This window comes from Lampetra fluviatilis, chromosome 17 (genome assembly GCF_964198595.1).
Source record: "Lampetra fluviatilis chromosome 17, kcLamFluv1.1, whole genome shotgun sequence".
In the NCBI taxonomy this organism is placed as follows: domain Eukaryota; kingdom Metazoa; phylum Chordata; class Hyperoartia; order Petromyzontiformes; family Petromyzontidae; genus Lampetra; species Lampetra fluviatilis.
In genome coordinates this window covers 4,077,693-4,105,440 of record NC_136291.1, presented here as the reverse complement: position 1 = coordinate 4,105,440, position 27,748 = coordinate 4,077,693, and the positions used below count along the sequence as shown (strand labels likewise).

At 45.7% G+C, this 27,748-nt stretch overlaps 1 protein-coding gene across 3 annotated transcripts; it reads right to left on the bottom strand.

Annotated features, from left to right (window-relative positions):
* On the bottom strand, positions 1-27,626 carry LOC144936846 (ranBP-type and C3HC4-type zinc finger-containing protein 1-like). 3 transcript variants are annotated; one of them, XM_078864018.1, is made up of 13 exons: positions 27,522-27,626; positions 23,894-23,959; positions 22,482-22,623; positions 21,435-21,528; positions 19,672-19,873; positions 16,174-16,334; positions 12,597-12,770; positions 11,027-11,187; positions 9,693-9,804; positions 6,187-6,366; positions 5,813-5,911; positions 4,084-4,227; positions 1-2,978 (listed from the first exon to the last, which is right to left on the bottom strand). In XM_078864018.1, exons 2-13 carry the CDS (start codon positions 23,934-23,936, stop codon positions 2,898-2,900), a joined length of 1,593 nt encoding a protein of 530 aa, XP_078720144.1. In that variant the 5' UTR covers positions 23,937-23,959; positions 27,522-27,626; the 3' UTR covers positions 1-2,897. The 3 variants fall into 3 exon arrangements, with proteins under 3 accessions (XP_078720144.1, XP_078720145.1, XP_078720146.1); XM_078864019.1 differs by lacking the exons at positions 22,482-22,623; positions 23,894-23,959; positions 27,522-27,626 and adding an exon at positions 22,391-22,461; XM_078864020.1 differs by lacking the exons at positions 1-2,978; positions 4,084-4,227 and having other exon boundaries at positions 6,177-6,366.
* Between the last annotated feature and the right edge of the window lie 122 nt (positions 27,627-27,748).

Sequence of the window (27,748 nt, the reverse complement as noted above, 5' to 3'; positions counted from 1 at the left end):
TGCGTTGTGGCCGAAACGTCGTGAGAATTATTTTGTTATATTTTATTTTTATTATTTCCATTCTACGTAACTTTACCGAAAGAACCAAGAAGATGAATCCCTGCAGTCACGAAAGCTTTAAATCGAAATTTAGTTCTGTTGTCTTTTGCGTTTGGAGCCCCCGATAGAGCCCTCACGAAACGTTACTTTCCAGAAAGTAGGGCTATCTATAAATTGAGAGCGTGCAGATCAAGCAAATGAACCAAGTAAATGTTTATTGTGTAACCAACTCTTGAGGCAATAATACAATAAAATGAAAACTCTCACAAGTGGACTGTAATGTGTTCAAATTAAGCGCTAAATTATTCGTTTCGTAGAGGAGCCCAGAGCTTGTGGGTGTAATTTGGCACCGGCTCACCGCCTGGCTGCCTTTCCCGCTCGTCCGTGGTTCTCTCTCTCTCCTGGTGCGAGCCAATACTGTGGCGGCACGGTACGAGTTGACGTTTTTGTTAATTATCAATGTAGGTTTGCATTACCAAGCGTTGACCAGGATTAGTCTCTCAATCGCCGAAGCAGCTCCCCCTCTCGCAACCTTCGCACCTCGGCAGCACTCCCAACAAACCAGGCGGGGGGATCACCGCCTGCAGTGCACTCGGACTGACCAATCACACAACACGGGAAACGCGCCGCCACCGCCGCCACCGCCGCCACATCGTCATCTACTGCAGCAGTCACATGTCGTCGACCAACCTCCGGGCTGAGCACACCTCAGGCCCGAACAAAAAATAGAAGAAAAGCCACCACGGGTTCCATCATTTCTGCTCTGATATTTGGTCAAACGCGGCTGGCAATGAGCTGGCTGGCTGTCTGTCCGAGGTGTGGATCTGGAGTGGTTTGCTGTTTAGAAAAAAAAAACATCTATCATCTAATGAGTTTGAATACAATATTTCGATTTGCATAGATAGGGCCCCATGGTTGAAATGGGAGCGATCTTACCAATTGCATCTGGTAATCCAGCAGCATATGTCTAAACAAGCCGGACTCTATTAATGAGAGCCAGAAGGTTGGGAGCGGCCCAGAGTTTGCTTGCTTAAATTATATTGGACAGGATAATATTGGTTTAGAAAGCCAATAGACCAATGGACTAAAACATAGTTTTATAAATGTGGAGACAGAACACAGTTCTGCTACTATATGCTTAGGTCTAGAAACAACTCAATATAAAGGCATAAACGCAACGTGTTTATATGTTAAAACGCCAATTTGACAACTATTACGAGGCACGTCTCCATTAACCACACATACTTGGGGTAAAACATGCAAGCGAAAAATGCGTTGTTGTATATGCATTGTCCTTGACACGGATTGGCATACACCAGAGACAGCCACTTTAATGGCTTTATCTTAACACCTGTAGAATGCCAAAAGGGTAAAGTCCTTTTTTTTATCACAATTTGTTTGGCCACAAAGAGCTTTGGGATTACCACGGCACGTGCATGCATGTTAGGTACATTGAAAAATGGTATATATATTTACATACACATTCACTCATTTCTACATTATAAAGACATATTGCTAAACGTATGCATTTCTAGTGCTGGCCGAGTGGCCATGCGTGCGGTGACAGTACACTCAGCTGCGGTTTACTTTCGGGCTGTACAGCGTCCTGTTTGGCACGATGTCCGAGGTCTCGTTCCACGCACTCGGAGCGCCTTCAGGAACTGAACGAAATCGGGGACTGGAGGTGATGAAGCCAATTCAACTCCTGGCGAGTGAAATTCCACAAACTTCCAATCCCCCCCTTTGCTTACGATGTCTGACATTTCGTTCCATGTGCTGCGGGAGCTACTACGGGAACTGCGGCACGTGGGAAGGTAACGCCGGGGACATCGTGTGCTGCATGAGACGCGGTGCAAGCCCGCAAAAAAAAACACACATGTCCGAGATAACGGGCGTGCTGTATTGTGCGCTGCAGAGATCGACGTAGTCTGTACATTAGGTTTGTAGTGATTTTGTAAAGAACCAAGCAAGGCAAGGAATCCTGGTCACGAATAAAGAATAAAGGATGACCCCTCCTAAAGCAATAATACATCCTGTAACTTGACACGGGTATTGATTTCCACAAATAAAAAGTTTAAAGCTTTTGCTCCGAGCAAAAAAAAATGAATGCACAACGTGTACGCAACCTGTGATTTAAGGTGACTAGTGGCCTGCCGAATGGGATTCACATTTATACATAACACAAATGCTAACGTGAAAAAGAACCTCGCCATTAAACGTACAATTATTTTAATGAGAATTGCACCTCTTGACACCATCATGTCAAGTTGAAAAACAACCTGTAAATTGCAAGCATGAGGTGGTTCTAAATCCATAATAAAGAAGTTTTACTCGCACAGATTTCCATTTAAACAGATGGTTGCCAGGCAAGCAAATAACATGTCACGTGTCTCTTCGCACCCAATTGGTGAGAAGAATAATTATTTTACGAGAAAACATCTACGGAAATTATATCAAAATCCCTGAGCCCATCGCAGATGAAAACTTTTAATTAGAATGTGATTTAAAGTCAGATGGTTTAAATTTTTGTTCAAAAGTGTGACTTTTAGTTGCAGCAGCATCATGAGAACAAACAATAATTCCTACCTCAAAGCTTTTCAATGGTCTGTTTGTGTGGTTCTCCCACGTGTTTTCGGGTCGTACGGCGTGTTGTTCGACACGATGTCCGACGTTTCGCTCCAGGTGCTGGGAGCTTCTTCACGAACTCCAGAGCTGCAGTTAAGTTCACTAAGAAGCACTCATCGCGAGCGGCGAAACATCGAACAAAATACAAAACCACAGGTGGAGGAGTCCCGAAAACACATCGGCGAGTCACACAAAGTCACCGCGAATTTCTGTTGCAAGTGATGACCTCCATCTCAGTGGCAGTTCATACAATCAGGGTGGCACATCCTGTCGTTGATGCGACACCGACAGCCTCCACTCGTGTCCCCTGTGCCCTGCAATGACGCAAGCCGCCAACACGCAAAGCCACACACACACACATTCAGTCACATTAGGTGATGAAGTTACAAGTGCAGTACTGCAATTGCTTACTCATGCCACTGTTGGGTGGAAAGGCCTCCACTAGAGGGAGTCCTGGAGAGTTCCCTATAGATGGTGTTTTGGCGCTCATCTTCCACGCTAACCATGGAAGAGGTCCGGGGACCCACATTTTACCCCAATGCACGCCACCGGACAATTTACTCTTGTGAACCCAAATATGCTGCCGGGTGGACAGAGGAATTCAAGAAACCTGCACACTGTCTCAAATGCCGCACCGGGTGATCAAAGCGGAGACATGTGAATTTGCCAGTCCAATGTGCTAACCATTACACCACGGCGGCAATATTGAAACATAATCATACGTAACTTACCCTTATATTAAACGACCAAGTGGTGAGAAGTGAGCCCGTGAACACTGGCCCGCTTTAAAGGTTACTAAAATGAAATTTTAAGCCTCCGCGGCAAAACCAAAAAAACCCCATCAACATCACTGCGGCCACGACTAAATTGCGTGCTCATTCACAACGTTTTGTTTCCATGAGGCCATTGTGAGATTATGAGAGATGGCGACCGCCAAGGGAGGCCATCCTCGAGCAGTGAATTGATCGTGGTTGATGACGAATGCTCCTTTTGCGTACGGCTGACGTTGATGCAGAGCAACAGCAAATCAGTTTACACTGAGGTGGTTAAGCCAGATAATGCGTCAGGAGTAGGAGTGATGATTAACTATTTTTATTTGACCAGGTAAGGCCCACTGAGCTGTATAGCTCTTTTTCAGAAGCGACATGGCCGCAAGTGATAACAAAGTGGCTTATCACGTGGAAAAGTACAGCAGCCAAATACTCTAAACGCATGTTTCTAAACGCGGACGGAAAAACCGGAGGACCCGGAGAAAAATCCACGCGACCACGAGCAGAACATGCAAATTCCAAATATAAAGGCATCAGGGTCGGGATGGATCGAACCCACAACCTCCTGGATACCAGGCGAGGTAGTTAACATATCGCCACTGTGGCGAGAGAGCCCGAGAGCGCTCGTGTCCGTTGCGAGGATGCTCACATTAGGCCCCCAGCGAGCCCCCTTGGTCACCCAGCAGATCTCGGTCTTGCAAATGCTGCAGCAAATCCAGTCACAGCCGTCCTTCTTCTGCACGATCACCTTGCACGTCGGGCAGTGCATGGCTTCGCCCTGCTGCACCATCGTCTGCCGGGGCGGGAGGAGGCAGGGTCACGCGGGGACACGGCGCTCCGCGAGGCCTCCCCGAGTGGGGGAGGGGGTGTGGTGGGTGGGGGGCCAATCGTGACCGAGGCCAGCGAAGTCAATTTCGTGTTTCGTCAAATTTTACAAAAAGTAAAAAAAAATATGTACACTGCTCACGGCGATCAGGTTTTAATTAAGACATTTTGGATACTCATATTTTTATTGGAAAGGCCCTATTTTTCTATTTTACGTGTTAACCCTAAAATCGGAATCACATTTCTTAATAACTTATAATTATGGAACCTTTGTCAATCCACTGCTGAATAAGGGCCCCCCCCCCCCCCCCCCCCAATGCAAAGACTTTCGTGGGGCGTTTGCAGCCATACTTCACCACCGATCATTGCGTGTCGGTGAAGGGTGGGTAGGACCGGTTCAGTTATGACTCACCACTGATGTTAGCCGTGACTGGAAAAAAGACTCGAGTCACCGTTGGTTTAAAACGCAGAGCGCGAACCACTCTGCCACCGCTCCATCCACTTTTCGTATTTTTGTTTATTCCGTGGCAAAATAGCAACGTCATAGCAGCCATAACTGAATTGTACGCTTGCTCACATGTCCTTCTAACAGCACACAAGCAATGCCAATTGTTCTCTCCTACTTGTGGATTTGGTTGTTGTTTATTGCAGACGAATCCTCTGAATTGTTGAATCTTAAATCACAAAGACCCCTCATGTTCATAGAATGAGTGTTACTTTCCGAATGCGACAGTGCTTGAAGTTACAAGTTTGGGGTCAGAGACGACCCAAATTCAGTGCCGTGCACCTGGCTCATTAGAGACATCTTTGGAGAGGCAACTTTGTCTCCAGTGCAATCCAACTAACACACAATTAAAAGTGGCCAAAGCGATTGGGAATTTGTACCACACCCTTTCGTGACTGCAGGGATTCATATTCTTGGATCTTTCGGTAAAGTCACGTAGAAGGGAAATAATAAAATAAGAAAAATTTCACAATAAAATTCTCACAACGTTTCGGCCACAACACAAGCAGCCGTCCTCGGGTGAAGAACAAAGCTGTCGGAAAGACAGCGTCCTAATGAACACTGCTAAGCTTGGCAGCGTATTTTAAGCTGGGTGGGAGGAGCAGAGTGCCTTGACAAAGGAGTTTGCATATCAACAGAGGAATTTAGCATATTGACGTTAAAGAACTGCTTCTACCATACCACCATCGTATGGTAGTAGGGTAGAAGCAACGTGAATGAGAATAGAGAAAGTCATTTTTGGATATAAAGCTTTCGTGACTGCAGGGATTCATCTTCTTAGTTCTTTCGGTAAAGTCATTTAGAATGGAAATAACAAAATAATAAAAATAAAACATAAGATTTTATGTTTTATTTTTATTATTTAAAATAATATTATAAAAGAATGTTTAATTTTCATTATTTTGTTATTTCCATTCTACGTGACTTTACCGAAAGAACCAAGAAGAGAAAGTCATTACGCGCAGGATTCTGGTGGGTTCCCCAACGCACTGCACAGTTGTGAGTGCCGACAATAAAGTGGCACTCCGCTGTGTCCGTAACATCCCACCTGCAGCATGAGATTGGTCTGCATCGCTGCCTGGTCGTTGTCTGACCTCAGCTTCAGATCATCCTGATACTCCTGACAGTTCATTCCCTCATGGATGGCCTGCATGCAGCGCGCGCACACACACACACAGAGACAAAGATAAAAAGCTCTCGTGCAGCCTCATAGATTTAAAAACTGTTGGGGGCAAATGGTGTTAATGACCTTTGTATTTCAGGACCATTCTACAGCACGTGGTGATGCACTGCTAGCTCTAAGAGTACAAAAAACGATGCCTTCATCTCGTGATGCGACTGCAGGTAGCACAGCCGTAATCGTGATGAAAACAAAGCGGGAAAAAAACCACAGAAATATACAAACCACGCACGTGCACACACCTTGCAGGTGAGGCAGTTGGACTTATTGCAGATGGGACACAGGAAATCGTTCACCATGTCCTCGTAGATACACCAGCCGGGGCAGTCGGCCGTCACGCAGTGGTAGCTGTCAGCGCTGCGGTTCTCGGCGATGGCCAGGCCCTTCCCCAAGAAGCGGCAATATTCCACCTCCGTCACCAGCTGATGATTGGCATAGGGGTGCGGACAGGTGTCACCAATTTTATTTTGTTTGACCAGGTGAAATCTCAAGGGCGACCTGGGTCACGAAAACGACAAAAGAAAAACCTGAACGTGGAAATAAAAAAAAACAACAACGGCTGTTTCGCGTGAACAATCGAAAACACTGCAAATATTATTTCATGCAGTGCAAATAGGCTCGGGCAGGTCACCTGCAGATTGAACACGGCTAACAATAACAAAACTTAGCGACGCAAACACTAAACAGACTATAGGGGGACTCTAGAACTACTATGTAAACAAACAAGGAAACACAGTAGAATGCAATTGCAAAGGAGGTTATCATAAAAAATCGATAATTCAGCATCAAACTGTCATCTTCATGGGAGATGGGAGAATAATCAAGGACAAATGGAGGGCAGCACAGCAAGGACGCACAAGTTTCAGGGGCATAAGGTAGAGTTAAATACGCAGCCTTGCAATTGCTCGCTCGTGCCGTTGCTGGCAGGAAAGGTCTCTACCAGAGTAAGCTCGAGTGAGCCCCTACGCAGAAGGCATTTGGCTTACTCATTAATTTTGATTTCTGGTCCCAAGGCAGTGCCGCTGCTGCCCTCTCGGCAGGGACGTAATAATTCACGGTTCCACGGAGCTTGATGATGCCCGCACATCCCTGCGGCCACAACCCCGAGCGTGCATTTTCAATGCTTGCGAGATTTCTAATATTCACGTCTATTGACCCAGCGAGCCCCACTTATACATGACCTGCAGTCAAAAAGAGGTGAAAAGGTATAGGCCCTGCAATTGCTTGACCCGCACCATTGCTGGCAAAAGGGGGCCTCTTAAAAAATTAACCCGTAAAAACAAAGTTTTGCACTATAAATCCTTTATATGCGTGGCGGCTAGAGTCCTCTCGTCCTCTGGCTTGAGATGGCTGCCACCTATGGGTCAGATGATTGCCTGCCACCATTAAGCAATTGGTAATAAAATAAAAAAAAATTTTCCCTAAAAAGTGTAAAGTTATGGAAAAAAAATTTCACGAAAATAAATTGTCACGCACAACAAGTCTGTGTGCAAAATGTCAGCTCGATTGGATCACGGGAAGTGGGTTAAAAAAACGACCGAAAGATTTGCATGGTCGTAAGCGCGCAAGCAAGTGAACTTAATATAAAGGATTTAAAAAGGGAACTCTATAGAGAGCCCCTCTAAGAGGGTATTTTGCTGACTCTTTGCATGCTGGCTAGACACATTGGAAGTAGTGGAGTACTCGCGCTCGACCCCACCAACGGGCAACTAACTGTGGTGAACCCAATTATACTGTTTAACACGTAGGCTTTCGCGACCAATATCATCCATAATAGAGTTTTATTGGATTAGATGGCGTACATTTATACTGTTGGGTGGACAGAGGTGGGGTGCTTTAAGATATGTGCCCTTTGTTTCAATGCGCCGGATGCAGTCTTCTTCTTTCATATACATGAATAGCAGCAGATTGAAGATGAAATTAAAACAATATATATTTAGTGATAGTGCATTGGCAGTGGTGCACAAGCACAATTAACGTGTTTTATGGAGAAGAACCATTGCCAGAAATGTTGCCTTTATTATTTTATCTTTTTCGGTTACACAGTGTTATTGACAAATGTGCTGAGTTTTGTTTAGTTTATAACATGGGTGCACAGTGGCCTGACTTCGTGAGTTATGTCAAAGGGTCTTTAAGACCCACTTTACACCAGTGTGCTTGGCTAATTCCCTGCAGAAATTACCGGCCGGCAGCGTGGATCGATCGGCCCACTCTTTTTAAATTGGCTAAGTAGTAAGCACACTGAGCACTCGATTGTTTATTTTACGTGACATAAGCATTCCCTGACGCCACCGGGCAAAACAGCGCAGGGCCGATATCCGCGCAACAGTTTACGTTCAGGAGGCTCATTGGGCACAGACCGCTCTGTTCCATGCCTGCGTGTTGATACCCTCATCCCAACTGAGAAGCGAAAAGGCCACTAATGCCATCACCAAGCAAGGGCATTTCATTCCCCCCCCCCACCCCGAGGGGGAAGAACTGGCGACGTAACATACAAGGAGAAGGTTCGATGCGAGCGTCGATCAAAGCAGCACTCGTCGGGAATTCAACGTACACTGGAAGGGCTAAATAAATAATGGCAGTTCAGTGAATTCACGTGAACTGAAGAGTTGGCCATTAGGGGCTGCGATTTGCATTTGTTTGCCCGACCACCACAGCAGGGCACGCGAATATCCCGCAGTGCCCGTGGCGCTGTAATGTAAATGGTAAATAGAAAGCGCAAGCAAATCGCTTGCACAGACCACGGCTAGCAGGAAGCCTTTCACGAGAGGGAGCTAAAGAAAGTCCCTCTAGAGCACAAGTCGGCAACCTTTCAAGGTGGAAGAGACATTTTTTGTTGTATGTGTCTCTGAACAAAGTAGTTTTGAGAGCTGCATCACACGCAGAGCTACTTGTACACACACACACACAAGCGCACCAGGCATACAGCAGATGACAAACCAATTCTGACTTGAATAAACAAAATAAGTGATGGAATAAACTGCATCTATTTTGTTCCCCCCCCCCCCCTTATTCTTTAACAATACAGTTTAAATGTAGTCACCAAGACATTCCAGTGACCCATTCCCTGACATTTTTAATAAATAATCTTTACGTTGAATTATGTTTAAGATTTACGTTTAAAAAAAAAAAATGCAAAGAGCCGCCGCATGCGGTTCCCGAGCCGCAGGTTGCAGACCCTGCTCGAGAGGGAATTTTGGCCTACTCTTCCACGCTGGTCAGATATCTCAGAAGAAGTGGGAGAGCACCCGCCCCCTGCCGATCGAGTGACCGTGGTGTATACGTATGTATGTACGTTGAAATTATTTCGCACCGTACGTAGCCAAAATTGCACCATTGATTCTAGACTTTAAGTTTTCGTGACTGCAAGGATCCATACCTTTTGGTTTTTTCGGTAAAGTCACGGAGGTGGAACCGCCACTCTTTGCCGGGGCAGTTTACCGTGGCGGTTCCAATTGAAGACGGAGGATTGTGTTGCTTCCGAAACGTCGTGATTTAATTTAGTTGTTTTCATTTTAATTTATTTAGTTTTTAACCTACGTGACTTTACCGAAAAAAACAAAAAGTATTGCACCATTGTTTCAATCGACGACCTCTGGGTATGCGAATTGAGTGCGCTAACCATGACACCACCGTGGCAGATTCCTCCGCATCTGGGAGCGGGATTCATTAAATGCGGGGAGGAGGCCCCGCAAAGAGTGGCCATCGCAGCTGGAAAACGGGGACGCTGACCCGTGGCGACACTCACGGCCTTGATCTCGCGCTGGTGCAGCTTAAACTCGCAGCTGATTTCACCGTCCTGGTTGGGGCACGTGACCTCTGCATCCTCGCAGTTCACGATGGTGCCGTGCAAGCAGTCCCTGAAGGTACAGGCATGCGGTGGCAGTTGTCAGTGACGATGACTACGACGACAATGGGTGGTACACGCCAACACGTTTTAATCTGCTAAATTTCATTGCATGGCCAGAATAACTTCCAAACGGCTCTGCGACGTGTTTTCGGGTTTGTGCTATGCGTTGAAAGGAAGCTGTCGGCACGTGGAGCGAACCGTCGGACATCGTTGCCGAACCACACACGGCACAAACCCGAAAACACGTCGGGAGAGAGATATATGCAGCACAACCGCGTAAATCACAGACAACGTCTCCTTAAGTCAGTTCCCCCAATTTTTATGCACAGTATACAATCGTTTGTTGTGGCAGATTTAATAGAGACACAAATTGCGAGTGCAGAAACCTTTCTTCAAACGGGTGAAGAGGATTACAAGAAAAACAACAACCATGTGAACAACCAAGCGAGTCGTGCCAAGCCAAGCGGCTCCCCCCCTGTTCGTACTTGAAGAATTTATAATGAAGGTTTTTTTTGCGGTAAATCGCGTGAATATAATTGTGTCGTTATACGATTACATTAACCCCCCCGCTCATCCTCGCACCTGATAGGCTCACAGTGATGACATCACCTTTACTCTATTTAAGACCGAAGCAAGAAGACTTCTTCACAATTGTGGCAAATCGCCTGATGATGCTGTTTGTAATCGCCAGCAAAACGCCATACTCAAATTGTAAATCTTGTGGGTTTACCCTCCAATACACCGGTATGCTGAAGTAGTAACTAAATGGCGCGTTGTCTTTACGTGACAAACCTTACTAATTGGCCGTGTCGGGTGGTGGTGGCGATGGATTAACAACACATTTATTTGAACGCGATCAAACCCAAAAACCTCGTGATATGAATGACATAAAAATAATTAACATTTATTTCTAAGGCGCCTTCCACAAATGTCTCAAGGGCGCCTTGTTAGAATAAGGAAAGGCCAAGAGAGGAGAAGCTAAATAAACTGACTTAAGATGCGTTGTAAGACGAGACTTAAAAGTATCCACATTATTATAGGATAAACGAATTTCCAACGGGTGGGGTATTCTACAACCGTGGCGGAGACACAGCAAATGCCCCGCTCGTCCCGGGAACGCAGCCGAGATCGAGGTACGTACAAAAGGGCAGAGTCTGCCGATCTTAACGGCCTTGAGAGGGTTGTACGGATGAATGAACTCATGGTCACGAAAGCCTGCGTGTTGAACCTACTTGCAAAAGTTGTGCAGGCACTCGCGCAGCGTGACCCCCTCGTCGGGCTCATAGTCCACGAAACAGATGGGGCACGTGAACGCCTCCTTGTTAGGCACCAGCTCCTGCTCGTCCTCCTGCATCAAGCGCTGGAAGTTCTCCCGCCGCTTCTTCACGCGAGTCTGCGACACCAGCGGGCGCCCACGCGTTTGGGAAATGTTGCAACACTCGGGCTCAAGACAGGGCACGCAAGGCTTGGTCACACTCCCACCGCTTTTTTCTTCTTCTTGGTTCTTTCGGTAAAGTCACGTAGAAGGGAAGTAATAAAATAATAAAAATAAAACATAATAAAATAAAATAATATCAAAATATTATTATTTTGTTATATTATATTATTTTATTATGTTATATTATTTTATTATGTTATATTATTTTATTATTGTATTATTTTATTATGTTTTATTTTTATTATTTTCTTACTTCCCTTCTACGTGACTTTACCGAAAGAACCAAGAAGATGAATCCCTGCAGTCACGAAAGCTTTCAATCGAAAACTCCCACCGCTGTTGTTGTCCTTCCCCCGCACCTCCAATTAGCGCTGTGGGCTACGTACGGCGCAAAAGAAGTTCAACATACACAGTAAATATAGCCCGATTCTGTAAAAGGTAAAGGTGCAGCCCTACAATTGCCCGCTCGCGCTACTGCTGGCAGAAGAGCCTACACTAAAGGGGAGCTCTAAAGCGCCTCTATAGAGGGTAATTAGCCTACTCTTTCATGCTGGCCGTACGTCTTTGAAGAGGTGAGATTACCCGAACTTTACCCACTCATACACGACCTGCCGATCGACTGTGGTGTCCCCATTTATACTGCTGGGAGGACAGAGGTGGGGGGGGGGGGGGGATTTAAGGAACTTGCCCATTCTTTAAATTGCCACGCCGGTACGCGACCTCTGCATTTGTAACCACTGCACCGCGGTGGCAGCAAGTTCATTGAGTCAAGAGGCATTCTGAATAATTCTGCAACATTTTTCAGTGCGATGTTTGGTCAGCAGGTCACAAGTGATGGGAGATAAAGTGTGGGCACTCACACCTCTAGCAAAACATCTGGTCGCACGAAAGAGGCGAGCAAACTAAACTATTTTTTTTATATTACCAGGTAAGGCCCCCACTGAGCTCTACAAGAGCTTTTTCAGAAGCGACCTGGCCACATATGATAGCTCAACGAAGTGGCTTACCACGTGGGAATGTAAAGCAACCGAATAACCCTCTAGAGGAGGGGTCGGAAACCAAAATAACAAGTAGAGACATTTTTTTCGAATTCGGTAAAAAAAACACAATGTCAAGAGCCGCAATGCAAAGTGAATAAGAGACGGTGGTCCATAATAAAGAACGTCAGGAAGCAGTCCCTTAAAGAGCCACATGCAGCTCCGGAGCCGAAGATTACCGACCACTACTCGAGAGGGTCTCTCTAGTGCCCCCTCTATTGGAAACTCTTCCACCAGCAGTGGGCACGAAATTGAAGAGTCGCAACCTTTGCCACGACCTCTTTACCCAACTAAAACGCCGTCATACATAGCAAAGGTTGCCCGCACCTCCTCAAGCTTCCGCCGGTTGTCAATCTCCTGATCGGTGATGCGGCGCTCGCGGTCCGTGGGCTGGTACCCCGCCGGCACTTGGTAATCCGCAGGCCGCGCCGTGCCGCACTGATCGCAGCCCGGCCGCAACGGGAGGTTCACAAACGTGCACACCGGGCACGGCCAGCCCACCTGCACACGCAGCAACAGCAAGCAGCAGCAGCAGCAGCCACAGCAGCCAAAGGAGCAGCCACAGCAGCAGCCGCGTACCCCGCGCCACCGTCAAGCCATGCCGGGAATATGGATGAGTCGCTACCAATAGATTCGGGGGGGGGGGGGGGAGTATGAATAATAGGGATAACGGGCAGGTGTAAGCAAGTCGCGGAAGAGTGGTGGGGTGCATGCAAAACAGAAGTGTGTGTAGGCGCGGAATAAAGGGAAGGTGAATACTAAAGCATGATTGTTGAAAGACAAGGGGATGGGCTAGATAGACACTGCATGTGACATATGTTGCTAATTATTTACAAAGCAGAGAACACAGTCCAGGGGAGCTGTGGGGTTTGGAAAGGTGTGGTGGAGCCGAGCTGCCAAACAGGACCTGGGAGGGCAGCATGCCGTTGGCGCGCGTTATTTTGTTTGTACACAGGGGGACCGGTAACGTCTTAACGTCACCTGTGCCAAGTTGGAATACACCTCTGATAATAAGAGTACTGGAGATATGTATTCGGCTGGCAAGAGTTCGTTACACATTGGCGGCAATTGAGCGTTTGCGCATTCGTTTGAAAGCGATGAGGCCGTTGGGTTAGTGCAACGATTCTCAATCCCGTGGGGCGCTCCCCGACTGAAAAGCCTGTCATGAGGGTCGAGAGGCTGCGGCAAGAACACAGACTTCAACGCCACTTTGAGGTGACAATGGACGAATACACAACATGAAACGGATGCCCTACTAGCATCGAATTGACGAGAAGCGTGAACTGTATTGCGACCTTAGCAACCTTAGTTGTGATTTTGGGCTCGAGGTTCGGGGGGGGGGGGGCGGCAGAGGGTCATGCAGGAATCAGCGGACTTGACTGGGGGCCACCAGGCCAAAAATAAAGGTTGAGAACCAATGGCTTAGTGCATGGCAGCTGGCGGCAGACTTGATACGATGAAACTACGATCAACATGTACACGCAGCAGGTGCAAGGGACTTAAATGCACGTGTTTTTAACGTGATGCTTTCAAATTGTCCCATTAATGCTCTTATGCACGTGCATAACTGCATCAATCCAGTGCTGGATGAGGGCCCCACCACAGTGTGGGGCAGGGGTGCTGCTCGCCCATTGGGGGTCATAAGCTAGAATTATTTTTAGAGGGCCCACATTTAAAATATTACAAATTGAGTGAGATAGCAGAAGAGCTATAGACAAAAGATCTCTAGAGGCATGTATGTAGGCATATGAGAAAGGGGAGATGACGATAAGATAAGGATGGGAGGGATTCATTGGTAGTTTAGAGTGAATCAGGTTATGCGTAAATGGTTTTAATTTGAGCTGATACATCAAGTCAATTTAATCTTTGTTTAAACGTGTGGCGCTTTTCCTGCACAATTCTGCCTCTACAAGCGCCATCACATCTATATGCGTGCACATACAAATTGAAATTCCGATACAATGATAAAAAATATTCATGTATGTACTAGCTATAGTTGTTTAAAATATAAAAATAAAAGCAAGTCGTGGCTGCGAGGTAGTTGTTGCTACCCTGTACTTTTGTTTCATGAATCCGGCGCCTGGTGAGATGCTTGGGTCACCGAAGGTTTCGCTTTGGTTGTTGATGCCTCTCACTGCCACTGCCATGCAGTTCGTGGGGTTTGCGCATCTCTCTCTCCCTCTCCCCCCCATGGTCGCGTGGATATTTCTCCAGGTCCTCCGGTTTTTTCCCCTCCACATTTAGAAACATGCGTTTAGATTATTTGGCTGCCGTACATTTCCACGTGATAAGCCACTTCGTTGAGCTATCATTTGTGGCCAGGTTGCCTCTAAACAAGAGTGAACAGCTCAGGGGGCTTTACCTGGTAAATAAAAATAGTTTTAAATAAATTAGTGAAGTTCTTTGGCCATATTCCACCACTCTGGTCAGGAAGGTGGGGCCATCCAGACTGAGCATTTTTACACACTGGCCCCTGCTGCTGACAATGAAGAACCGCTAGCCCAATGACAACCTATATGTGCGTGCGCTCCACCCTCTCTTGACTTCTTGTCCTGTGAAGAAGGGCTGTTGGCCACAGTGTTATTGACGGATGTGTTAAGTTGTTTTTCTTATTTTAGCTTGTGCACCACTGCCAACGCAGTAGCACCCATCCAAACACCAACCAGACCCAATCAACCCCAGCACCTGAGATCCGACGCGATAGGGCACATTCTGCGTGATTTTAACGGTTGAAGAGGCTAAACTATAACCCTTCAGGGACTGTGTTGGCAGAGTAGCAGAAGCACAGCCTATTATTTCACCTACCTATCATCCATAACATTGGCTCGTAAAACTCAACTGAAAGAAAAAGCGTTACCCCCTAATTGTATTCCAATTGTGCAATCGGCGTCATGTTACGAAACTAATAATCCATTTGGAAATCTTGCAGAGCAGTGCGTACCTCGTGTTAGAGGCCTGCCAGCAGATGTTCATTTCACAAATTACTTCTAATATCCCTTCGTGACATTTTTTACATATTCAGAGAATAAACTTTCCCATATGCTCTTCTTTGTGAGGAATGTTCATTGCATTAGGGCCAATCTGGTATTTTTTTTATTCTCCGAGCTGGAATTTAGCAAAATAAAGTTTAAAAAAATATTTCATATGATGGGTCTTCTGTACCATCATTGGCAACAATCAACCAGCTACACTTGAGAGAAAAACTTAAGTGTATATTTATTTGTTCTTTTTTGCCTTATAGAAGGCACATAGCCCAATGTTTTTTGTACATATTTGACAGTTACAATGCAGCGTCTGCTGAAGATGAGTGATCATGGTGAAGTCTTTTCCGACAGTACTCGTATCGATGAAATGTCAGGTTCACCGAGTGGACCTGGGAATGAGGCTAATCCACATGACCTGCTCAATTAAAGCCATCTCCTACTTCAAAAAAGCACAAAGCCCTCTCAAACTCTTAAAAGCAAAAACCAAAATCGATCTAATTCCCTCAAACACCAAATGGACGTTTGTTGAATTAGTTTTTTTACTTTGTGTGCTCCTGAGCGTGCTTATGCCTGGCAAATACTTTACAAAACTATGCAAAATTAAAAACTATTCAAATATACAAGTGTTACTGTAAGGGCCGATGGCCGATGGTCAAGAATAATAAAGGAGTGGCATCCAGGGAATCGGACAGATCCCAGAAGGGTATCCACCAAGGAGATGGAGCGATGAAATCAGTGTGTAGAGATTGACCATTGGCTTATGATGATTATAATGGTATAAAAAACAACATACATTATTGGTTCTGGCGTCAGTAGAGCATTGTCTCCATGTGCCATTGTGTTGTGTGCGCTGCCTTGCGCAGCGTCTAAGCTGTGTGGTGTGGCTCGTTGCGGGGTGGCTGGGCGCAGGTGCTTTTCACCGGAGGTGGTGAGGCGGGCCGTCTCGGGGTGGCGGCAACAGCAGCAGCAGGTAGGAAGAGGGGTGCATCAGCGTAGATTAGCTCGTCCGCAAGCCAGTTTGGCGGAGAAACTGGATTCATTGGCTCCATCTTGACAATCGGTGCACCCTCCCCAAGCCCACCTAGCAGACGACAACAACCAGCCCCCTTTGTGTATAACTTGAACTGGATGGCCAGAGCCAAACTTAGAGGTTCACGACATTTGATTTAATTTTGGCTAAAGCATAACAGAGATGAAAAAAAACGCTTTTCACGTAACAGGAATACATTCTACGACAAATGGCAATAATGACGAACCACAGAATACTGGGGCTGCTGGGTGGCTGATGGCAGGTGGGTGGCCTGAAGATTGGTGTGGGGTGGCTGGGCCAACAAATGCAGAGACTGCGCTGGACACGACAGCCTCAAGCGAACCATTTTGTGGCATATTCTCAGAAAACCGCCTCAACAATCGTATAGATAACAAAAAAATTCCCTTGCCGATGACAGCCTTGAATCAACTGCAAAAGTTGCAATGCGTGTCATCTCGACGCCCAAAGAACTTAAATCACTTCCCGCAAGGTCAGACATCACGCAGGAATTAGGGTTGTGCGCAGCAGGAGGTGAAGCGGGTGATCGTCAAGTTACATTTTTAAGTGGTTTTCAGGTAAAGGAATTGAAGGTGTTTGGGAAGAAGTGGGCAGCCCGACATAGATCGAGGGTACCCATAAAGGCAGGGGCCTTGCTGCTACAGACGCAGTTAGCAGAATGAACGGAATTAATTGGCGCGGTTCATTAATTGAATAGCACCCGCTGGAAAATGATTTGGCAAGCGGCGGGGAAAATTTGCCCTTGATCGACTCAGTCGTCTGCCGTTGTGAATAGCAATGCAAGGTGGAAAAGATGTTCCTGTATTAGGGAACTGAGCACCGCATACAACATGTACCCGGGGAAAGTATCGTGCTCCTTGTTAAAATATAAGATGCAATTAAATAAGAGGAAGGTAGTTAGTGCTTCAAGCACAGTTCGCTAAAGATATAATAGTACAAAATGCAAATAAATTGAAAAAACCAGAGGTTAAAGAGATGCATCGGATGTTTTAATTGAGAAACAAACCAACACGAATACAAATTACAGATGATAAACAGTTCAAGGTTCAGAATTTATAGCCTATGCTCTTGTAAGTGGAAGAACGTTACCGTTCCACCTCAAGTGCCATTAGAGCACATTGTTTATAGCGTGCCATAAAATGCACACTTATGGCATAACAGGCAGTCTGGGGGGCTGTAGGTGAAAATCCACCATGCTTCCTAAAGCCCCTAATTATACACAGTCAAAACAACTACACACAGCCATAACATAAGGAAAGATACAACACTGAAAATAGATGGCTGGAGGAACAGATTCAACGGGCTGGAAAACCCCCCATTGCTTAAATGAGTCATGTAACCCGACATTCTAAAGTGATGAACAAAAATGCAGACTAAGCGGCACAGATCAGGCTCAGCTGCGTCCACCAACATACGAATTGCTTCCTGTTTCAAAGATTTCACACAACAGCAAGGAGTTTATTTTTTAAACTCATAAAACTCCAACATGCAAATGTTGCTTGTTCGCGCCTGGGCTATTTACAACCAGTTTCCAGTACTGTAAAACACCAACGCTTCACACTCACAAGCACGTGGTCTAAGAGACTCGGTGCAGAGAACAGATTGAGTTAAGGATTTTTTTAAATACACTTATATTACTTGTTCTATTCTTACTTTTTCTGCAGTGAATCACTTCATGCAGCTGTTCATAAAATTCACAAATGCATGCAGAACCCTGTTCTAAAATGTACAGCAAATATGGAATACTTCGACATGAGCTTTTGACGTGGATGTCTCCGAGACAAAGCTTCGTCAACGAGCATTTAGGCAAACTTAACATTATTTCATGACCATTTAAACATCCAAGCAATCTGCATATTTCCCTAGGGTCTGGTTAACCTATGCTCAATCAATGTCTCAGGAGACCACTGACCTCTCATCAACCACCCTGGTGTCACTACACAGCTTTCAGGAAGTGTGCCTCGCCTTCTCCCAAACGGGACAGCCCGACGGGAGCGCCATTGACTGACGATGGAGACTCTACTAAAATGCTCTAGCCCGGTATGGACTAGAAGTAGCCACGCTCGACTTGTATGTGTCCCAGCGCGACGCTGCATCACTGGAACCCTCAAAAGTTGACCCCAACACCTGGGCTCTCCCGTGTCATTGCGCATCGCTCACGCATCCATTCCCCGTGAAGTCCAGCGCATCATGGGAAATGTACGTCTCCCCACCCACCAGGATCTCAGTGACGTCCCTTACCTGCTGGCTGAAGTCGCAAGAGCCCCTTTGGATCGACGCACTTCCACCACCCCCCCCCCCCCTTCAACAATGGAACTTGGACCTGCGCTGCTGACGCTTGGAGAGCGAAATGGAATTGACGAAAAAAATCTCGTGATAGACCCGACGAACGCAAGATCTCGAGCTTTCGACCTCACGCAAAAACTATGGCAACACATGAGGGAGGATGCCGAATGCAAAAACGCAACTGAAAAACTCTCCAGAGCGCATCTGTGTCCATCCAGAACAGACCGTGGATTCACAAATACAGAGGGAGGAGGAATGACCATGACACACTCCTCTACTCCTGATGCAATTATCTGTCTCAACCACCACTATATAAATTTTAATGTGTTGCTCTACATCAACAGCCACACAAAGAAGTAGTTTGAAATGTGTTATATGACAGTAACAGTGCTTTCAATATATATTTGCCACCGGATGCCTTCCACTGCTGTGGTGATGCACAATCCAGTAACCAAATTAACGATTTTACTGAAATGTTTTCGGTTTGCACAGGTGCTACAGGAACAAGAAGTGCAAAGAGGCAAATTAAGTTACCATCATCACATGAAGCATAATCATATCATCACTACATATTAACACCTCTCCACCCACGTTGTGCATGGAGTCACCTTGCGTCAAGGGACCCCCCTGACGGCAGCTGTCCCTGCGAGTCACAAAGTGGGCATTTGTCTGCCAGTTAGGGGGCAATGTTGCTATGTGGTGGTTTTCCCCAACTCAGTAATGTGTGAATAATTGATCAAATTTGGCAAAAACTTTGACCGTTACGTCAGCACACAGCCTACTCATTTTTTTAATCAAGTCGCGGGACCTTTCACGTCCACTGCGAAGCATACGGCACTTGTTTGTGATACACCCGCAGTTCAACAGGGAAGGCTTTCGCGACCAAAATTATTCATAGACAAGGTTTCTTTGGGTTATATTGCGCAAATATAAATGTGTCGTTCAACCCGCCACCACCCGACACGGCCAATTAAGTAAGGTTTGTCAAGCAAACAAAGATGTGCCAAAAAACCCACAGGATCAACCAGGGGCCCAGGATGGTGTGGGGGCGGGGGGGGGTGCATTGGAAGAAACAATTAGGTACCTGTGATCTGTAAAAGATCTATCTGAGCGCGCTTGTACTCTTCCACGTTAAGGTTGGCCTGCTGGGCCGAGACCAGGTAGAGGAAGGCCTCGTCACCTTCACGCTGCAACCCGTAACTTTGCAGGGATTGCGAGTCCTCCGCCAGGCGCTGTTTGATTACCCAGCGCTGCACCTTTGGGTGGATGTCGTAGTGACGGAAAATCTGCGGCAAAAGACGCGGAAAGCTCTGCGGTCAGGGGAGGGGGCAGGCGAGCGCTGGAAAACAAAATGTCATTCGTTCTGAAAAGCAGCCCATCAGGATGGGATTATGCATGCAAATTGTAAACAATGTGCTCACTTAATGCGTTAGTTTTGTTCATACAATCTTCAGAACTTCCGTATTTAAACCGGAGACAAAGACGTGATTTTTGTAAAGAAGGCTTGGATAATGGTGGTTGTTGGGCATGCAACGATGTGATAATTAATCGAGTTTCAAGCTCACGGCACAAACAACGAACTGCGCATTTAACACGTAGGCTTTCACCACCAATATTATTTTTATAATTGATTTTGGGTCACATTGCGAAAGTTAAGTGTGTGTAGTAAACCCTCCTCCGCCCGACAAAACCAATTAATAAGGTTGTCACGTGAACAACTGTGCCAATTTATTACTGCTTCAGCAGCACCACTGGTGTTGTTGGAGACCTATCAACAACATTAAAAAAATTGGGCGCAGACATTTATCCGATAGTTATGAGCATTATTAGGCAGCTGCGTTGCATGGAGGAGGGTTTACAACTCAAATTTTACTTATGCGATCTGACCAAAAAAAATCTATTAAGAATCATGCATGTGAGAATCGAATATTTAAGAAAAATGCAAAGGCTACGCTATTGTTACGTTTATGCTAATGAGGCGAACAAAACTGTACAAACAAGACAAAAGATAAGCAATATAAATAAAAGAGTCTAAAATGTTATGAAAGAAATTATTCTTGAAATGAATCATGACCTCGATTCATGGAATCACTTGTGGCGAGTGTGAACCATTGCAACCCTGATAAGAGCAGGGATGGTGTGGTGGTGCATTAGTAATCACATTGAACTTTTAATCCAGGTCGCAGTTTTATTTCCCGGCGCGGCAATTAAAACAATGGGCAAGGTTCTAAATTTCCCCACACCCGTCCCCGTCCACCCTGCAGTATAACTGCGTAAACCACAATTAAATTTCGATTTAAAGCTTTCGTGACTGCATGGATTCATCTTCTTTGTTCTTTCGGTAAAGTCACGTAGAATGGAAATAATAAAATAATAAAAATAAAACATAATAAAATAATTCTCACGACGTTTCGGCCACAACGCAAGTAGCCGTCCTCAGGTGAAGAACAGGTCAGACGCTGTCTTCCCGGCAGACCTGTTCTTCACCTGAGGACAGCTGCTTGCGTTGTGGCCGAAACGTCGTGATAATTATTTTATAATGTTTAATTTTTTTATTTTTTTATTTCCATTCTACGTGACTTTACCGAAAGAACCAAGAAGATGAAACCACAATTAGTCGATTGGCAGGTTCACTTACGGTGGCATAAAGTTTGGGTACTCTCAGCTCTTCCAAGATGTCTAGCCTGTGTGAAAAAGTTGGCCAAAATACCATATGATGGAGATCTCCAGAGCTTCCTCGAGTGGAGGCCCTTCTGCCAACAGTGGCAGTGAGCATGTATTTGCAGGGCTGCACCTTGACCAGTGATTTTTATTTGCATTGGTGAATGTAGACCAGACAGCACTCACTTGCTGCTTGAGTGTGTCCACAGTCATGTTGGAAGAAACCTTCACGTAGATGGGCCCCACTGAGCTTGCGGTGTCCTCCACCTGCACCTTTATCCTGGAGAGCCAACCCACACAAAACAAAGCTTTACACATAGCTTAGTGCTATATTGGTTCTGTGTCGGAAAGGTCATGGCACCCAATGCGTATCGGCCTCACGTTACCTGGGGCCGTTTTGCAAACAACACAGAGGTTAAAAAAAAAATTCTCAAAAGGTCACCTTAGTTCAAGCCTTCTCCTAACTCTTTAGAGTACACAGAACTGGAAAAGTCCGACTTGCTGAATGCACTTAACACAAAGGTGTTGTGGCACCCATGGATGACGAAGGTAAATAACATAGTGAAGTGGAGAACTTTGGTCCGCTCCTGGTAATTTCTTTACAAAATAAAAGGCTTCACTCGTGGTTCATGACTTTTTTCAGGATGTTCCCGCTTAGAACGTTAGACCACCGTCAACTCGCAGTGCATTTGCATGCGAGACAAAACCATAATAACTAAAGCAAAGCCCATGCACACCGAGGGAAACGCACACAAACGCTTGCTTTCAAAAACCTACTCGCCATCAATATCCTCCTAATTGGCCCTGATCAACCGGCTGTTGAAGGCCTCGCCGAGTCACCGCCATCTCTCGAGAAGCTGGGATGTAAAAAATTCAACAACCACCAGCGCCCAGACTGATTTCAGCGCACAGACGAATTGAATCTCTCCCAAATCCTCTCGTCGAAGTCCTCCCGGACGCATTCCATTCCTTGGCTTCCACCGTCAATATTCTTCACCAATGACCAACATCCCTTCTGGTGACGTGTGCTGCCTAAACTTACTTACTTCTTTCCACTTTTGCCTCTTAAGGGGAACCCCCCCTCACTGCCCTGCAGTTGTGTCTCAAGCAATCTCCAACTGCACACAATCCACCAACCGCACCTCTGATTCACCGGATCGTGAGGCGTCCTCCGTCGCCACCGCACCCACATGTGTCCCACCCCTCCCTGCTTGACGCCGCTTGGGCACCGACCTGAAGCTGCTGCTCGATTGTCCTGGCGTCTTGAGTTGCACGTGCAAGGAGGAGCGGCATTCGGCCAGGCGGGCCGCAAGCTGTTGGGCCGCCACCACATCGCCAGCGTGGATGGCCCGGCCCAGCTGTACGGACAGCAGCTCTGGAACAGGCGGAGGGGAGCGAGAGGGGGGTCAGGACAGTCTTGTGCCATGCCGCACAAACACACAGGACGCACCAAAATCACATCACGGACAGGGAGATGTGTTCAGTTCTGAACGACGTGTTTTCACGGTTGTGCTTTAATCGATTTCTCAGAAGAATTTTCGGGCTGTACCGCGTGTTGTTTGGCATGATGTCCGACGTTTTGCTCCACGTGCTGGGAGCTTATTCAGGAACTGAATTCTTGCAGAATTCCACGTAATAACCCCAAAAACACATCAAAGAGCTAAATTCCAATTCAGCTTGAATAAAAACAAGCGGCAATTTTTCTGCTACGCTACAAATTTGGCGAAACTAAAGGATTTTATTTTCTTTAATATTTTTGTTTTTTAATGCTGCCTACATGAAATGTGTTTGCTACTAATATAAACTTCAGGACCTGAATAATGCATGTTTTTGAGCATAATTATGCATTTTTTAAGATTACAGTGCAAATTTCGCACATTTGCATCCCTTTATAGCCAACGGATATTGCTAAATATATGAAACATACAGCTTGCGTGCTTACATCTGAGCGCATGCCACCAAAGTGTGGCCACGGGCTACACAAAAACTTGCTTGGGATCCACCGAGTGCAAAACAAGGCGATTACTCTCATCCAGCCATGGAATTTAAGGTGGACAGTGCAAGATCATAGGCTCCAGAGGCTATTAAACCGGTGTGAAGTGGCATTGGAACAAAGCGTCATAAAATTAAACAACTGCCCATTCCTTGTCACACTTAAGGGTAGGTCAAGGGAGTTCAATGGTGGGCGGAAGATGAAATTCAATTCCGTGGTCCGGTGATAGTCCATTGAGAGTCGTAATGTCTTTTTGCAAGGAAGAGCTGGCTACAGGGTTTCTTAGAGAACACTGTGTTTTTTTTTTTTGCAATGGTGCTGTAGGTACTATTTAAAAGTTTACACTTAGGCTACGACATTGACAAAAAATGGCCCGCTCTTGTGAAGTCTGCGGTGTGCGTTTTTTTCGCTATATGTCTCGCTTTGGTAATTCTCACAAAAGTGATTGCGTGACAGTCTGGGAATGGAACTACTGACCCCGTGCACATACCTGCGCAGCTGCCTCCACAGCTGCCCACAGCGACGTAATGCGCACGAACACACCGCGGCACGAATAACACGCAAGCAACGTTCACCGCTGATAGTTCTCGTGTGCCAGCTCTGGATAGACGGCAGTGCACGGATGATGTCGTGGTAGGCGGGTGTCACTCACCCGACTGCACAAGCATCTCCGAAAGGTCCTGCGTCGCCGCCATCCCAGACTCGCTCTGTTCAGAGGCTGTAAAGCAAAACATAACGGAATTTAAAGAAAACCATTCCAACAGTCTGGCAGATTACAAACAAAAGTGATGCGAGAGTTGAGTTCGATCTTTCTCGCATGTGGATGTCTGTTGCCACATCAAAAGTTCCAGTTGAGGCAGCAAAACATTGGTATTAAATTATCGGTGGCATGTTGCTAAGTATAATGTTATAGCAAAAATATCTCTTGTCACACCACTTCAGAAATTGACAGCTGCCTGGTTTGCCTCCCCACATTATATGATGCCATGTGTGCCAACATTAAAACTAAATACAAACTGGCTGTTACAATACAAAACATATGTTCACAAAACCCAGGAGTAGCTTGTTTCGCAGAGTCCCATACGGCATAAACAAAAACACGCCCTTCATAATTGTTTGCTCCTCTCATATTGAAACTGTTTCAGCCACATCCACTAGATCCCTATAATCGCTTTCCTTGCATCTAATGAAGATCAAACAGATTTAGAGAAGACATCAGTGACACATGCAGACCACCAAACACATGCTCATCATTGTTTTTATATACAGCAGCCTAAGTCGAGAGTATGTTCATACCGGTGGAACATTGGTGAGTATCCATACTTCACCATAAACCTTCCACCCCGAGTTTGATTGCAAGCCATGGCCAAGACAAGTGGCGAGTGACATCTGAACCGATCTTCGGACAGCCTTGACCAACACACGGCACTTCATCCAGCAGGTGATTGGAAAGGGCTCTAAATATGTTTTACTGTGACGTCTGTTCCAGGAAAAATTCAGAATCTGAATCCGATGAGCTATAAAGCTTTTTTACAAAGATGTCCAGTAGGGGAGGGTAAGACCGTTACAACAAACAATACAAAAACACGATAGCAGTGCAAAGTACAAGAAAGGTAAACAAATGACCCAAACACAAACAACTACAACTAAACCATCCCCATCCTATCCTATTTCCTAAGCGAACTGAGGTATTCACTTATTTTTCACAAGCGCCCTTGGCCACAAATGATAGCTCAAGAAAATGGCTCTATCGGTTGGGCATTTATAGCCGCAAATTAATCTAAATAATCTCAATGCACGTTTCTAAATGTGGAGGGAAAACTAGATTTGTAGTTTTCGTGACTGCAGGGATCCATACTCTTTGGTTCTTTCGGTAAAGTCACGTAGGTATAAAACAAAATAAATTACATTAAATCACAACGTTTTGGGCGCAGCACAAGCGTCCCCCCCCCTCTCTTGCCTATATAGCCTCGTGTTACGGGGTCCTTCTGCCCACTTCAGCAGTTGTTTCCTGCTGTGGGGTTGTCCCACCTGATGACGGACGCTTGTGTTGTGCCCGAAACGTCGTGATTGAATTTTATTTATTTTGTTTTATACCTACGCGACTTTACCGAAAGAACCAAAGCGTGTCGAGGAAAATGTTGTTCCCACATAATGACAATCAATTACTAACAATATATAACCTTGGCGTGAAAAAAAATGACAGAACCCATGATGATAAGGAAATTGCAAAAACACACGGCGCACTCAACTGGAATGCCAATGTTAAGTCCCAACAGAAGTGAAGAATAACATTCGAGCGTTGTGCTATGCTGGGACCACACGTTTGTGGGGCAGTGCAATCAAAATAATCAGCCTAATCAACGCACTTTGAATGCTTTATGCATTACGCATTGGCATTCGCTTATCTTCAGCCAGGTTTGTCAAGGTCGACGAGCCAGACACACAGTTAGTTAATTCTAGATTTGAAGCTTTCGTGACTGCAAGGATTCATACTCTTAGGTTTTTTCGGTAAAGTCACGTTGGTGAAAATAAATCATGAAAATAATATAAATAATAACTACACATTTAACTACACATATTTGTACCATCTTATTTGACAGGTACTATTCTACTTTACCGAGTGTTGACATCCCCAGCGTTTAACAGTACTGCCTTTTCGATGTAAAGCTTTCGTGACTGCAGGGATTCATCTTCTTGGTTCTTTCGGTAAAGTCACGTAGAAGGGAAATGATAAAATAATGAAAATAAAACATAATAAAATAATTCTCACGACGTTTCGGCCACAACGCAAGCAGCCGTTCTCAGGTGAAGAACAGGTCTATCGGAAAGACAGGTCTGTCGGAAAGACAGCGTTCTTCACCTGAGGACGGCTGCTTGCGTTGTGGCCGAAACGTCGTGAGAATTATTTTATTATTTCCCTTCTACGTGACTTTACCGAAAGAACCAAGAAGAGAAAAAGAGTACTGCCTTTTTTGTATTTGGATTGTCAGCCAACACCGGTTACAACCCCAAGTTCAGGTACACCGATTGTTCTCTTTTAGCCCCGCCCACCCCCCAACACGTTGCATTCATTGGCTACCACATTCAGATAAGCCCCTCCCCCTTAACTTGTATTTAAGAGCTTGTCTCTTGGAATTTTGCCTCACTTGATACAGTAAATTTTAGCTGTGACGGTCCCACCTGATGACGGAGACTTGTGTTGCCTCCGAAACGTCGTGATTTATTATTTTATTTCTATTATTATTTCTATTATTTTTATTATTTCTTTTCACCGACGTGACTTTACCGAAAAAACCTAAGAGTACACAGTTAGTTAGTTCTTCCCGAGATTCGAAACGTATTCAGTTAGTGCGTTGAGAACTTCCTTTGCACCCAGAGCCGGATTAATATTTTCTAGGCCCCTGGGCTCCAGGTACTGTGAGGCACCCAGTAATATTTTCAAAATGAAAACAAAGTTAAAGAAAAATAAGATGTATTTTTTTTACAAGGCTAGCAACAAATAAAAATCTGAATTCCCAAGTGAAATCACTTTTCACTAAATCTCTGGAGGCCCTCTCCGGCACTGCCGTACGTGACAGATCGTGATACTCGGAGGGGGTGGAGGGGGGACAACGAACTAACACGCAAAAAAATCAGTCCTTAAGAAATGAGTGTTCAATGTTCTTGGTTCTTTCGGTAAAATCACGTAGAAGGGAAATAATAAAATAATAAAACATAATAAAATAATAAAAATTAAACATTAAAGTAATATAATTATTTTTAAATGTTGCCTTTTTATTATTTTATTATTTCCCTTATTATTTCCCTTCTACGTGACTTTACCGAAAGAACCAAGAAAATGAATCCCTGCAGTCACGAAAGCTTTAAATCGAAATTTAGTGTTCAATGGTTTTTAAAGTGCCGTAGGCTCCAGCGGCGTCCGAGAGCGTTCCAGACGGCCGCAGGAGCGCGCCTGAAAACGCGCGACTTTTGTTGGATGGGGGGGCGGAGATCGCAGCGATGATCACTGATGATGGTGGTTGATGCTCCTTAACGAGATCGTTGAGAAATGAAGCCCCGTGCACAATATTAGCGCAGCCCGAGAAAAGGGGAAGAAACCCCCGCGAGGAACAACGTCGTCGATGAGTAACTTCCTGTTCGACATGTCGCATTCGTGGCGTGCTCTCTACCCCATCGCCAAACTCCTCTTACCCCTCGCTCTGCGGTCACAATAAACTCAACGAAGCACGATTCGTTACAACAACACCACCGCCATCATCACAATCACCACCACCAACCTGAACAAGTTAGGCAACATGTGGGATGACTTCCTGTGCTGTGACCGTGGCCGCTGAACTCGATCCTTGGCGAAACACCACGGGGAGGGGACACGCAGCGCGAGCATTCACTTCCGGAGATTGACCACGCCCCCTTCTCGTCGGCCCCGCCCCTTCTTCTCTCCCCCCCCACCCCCTTCCCCCCCCACTCCCCCCCCCACCCCCTTCTTCTCCCCCCCCCCCCCTTC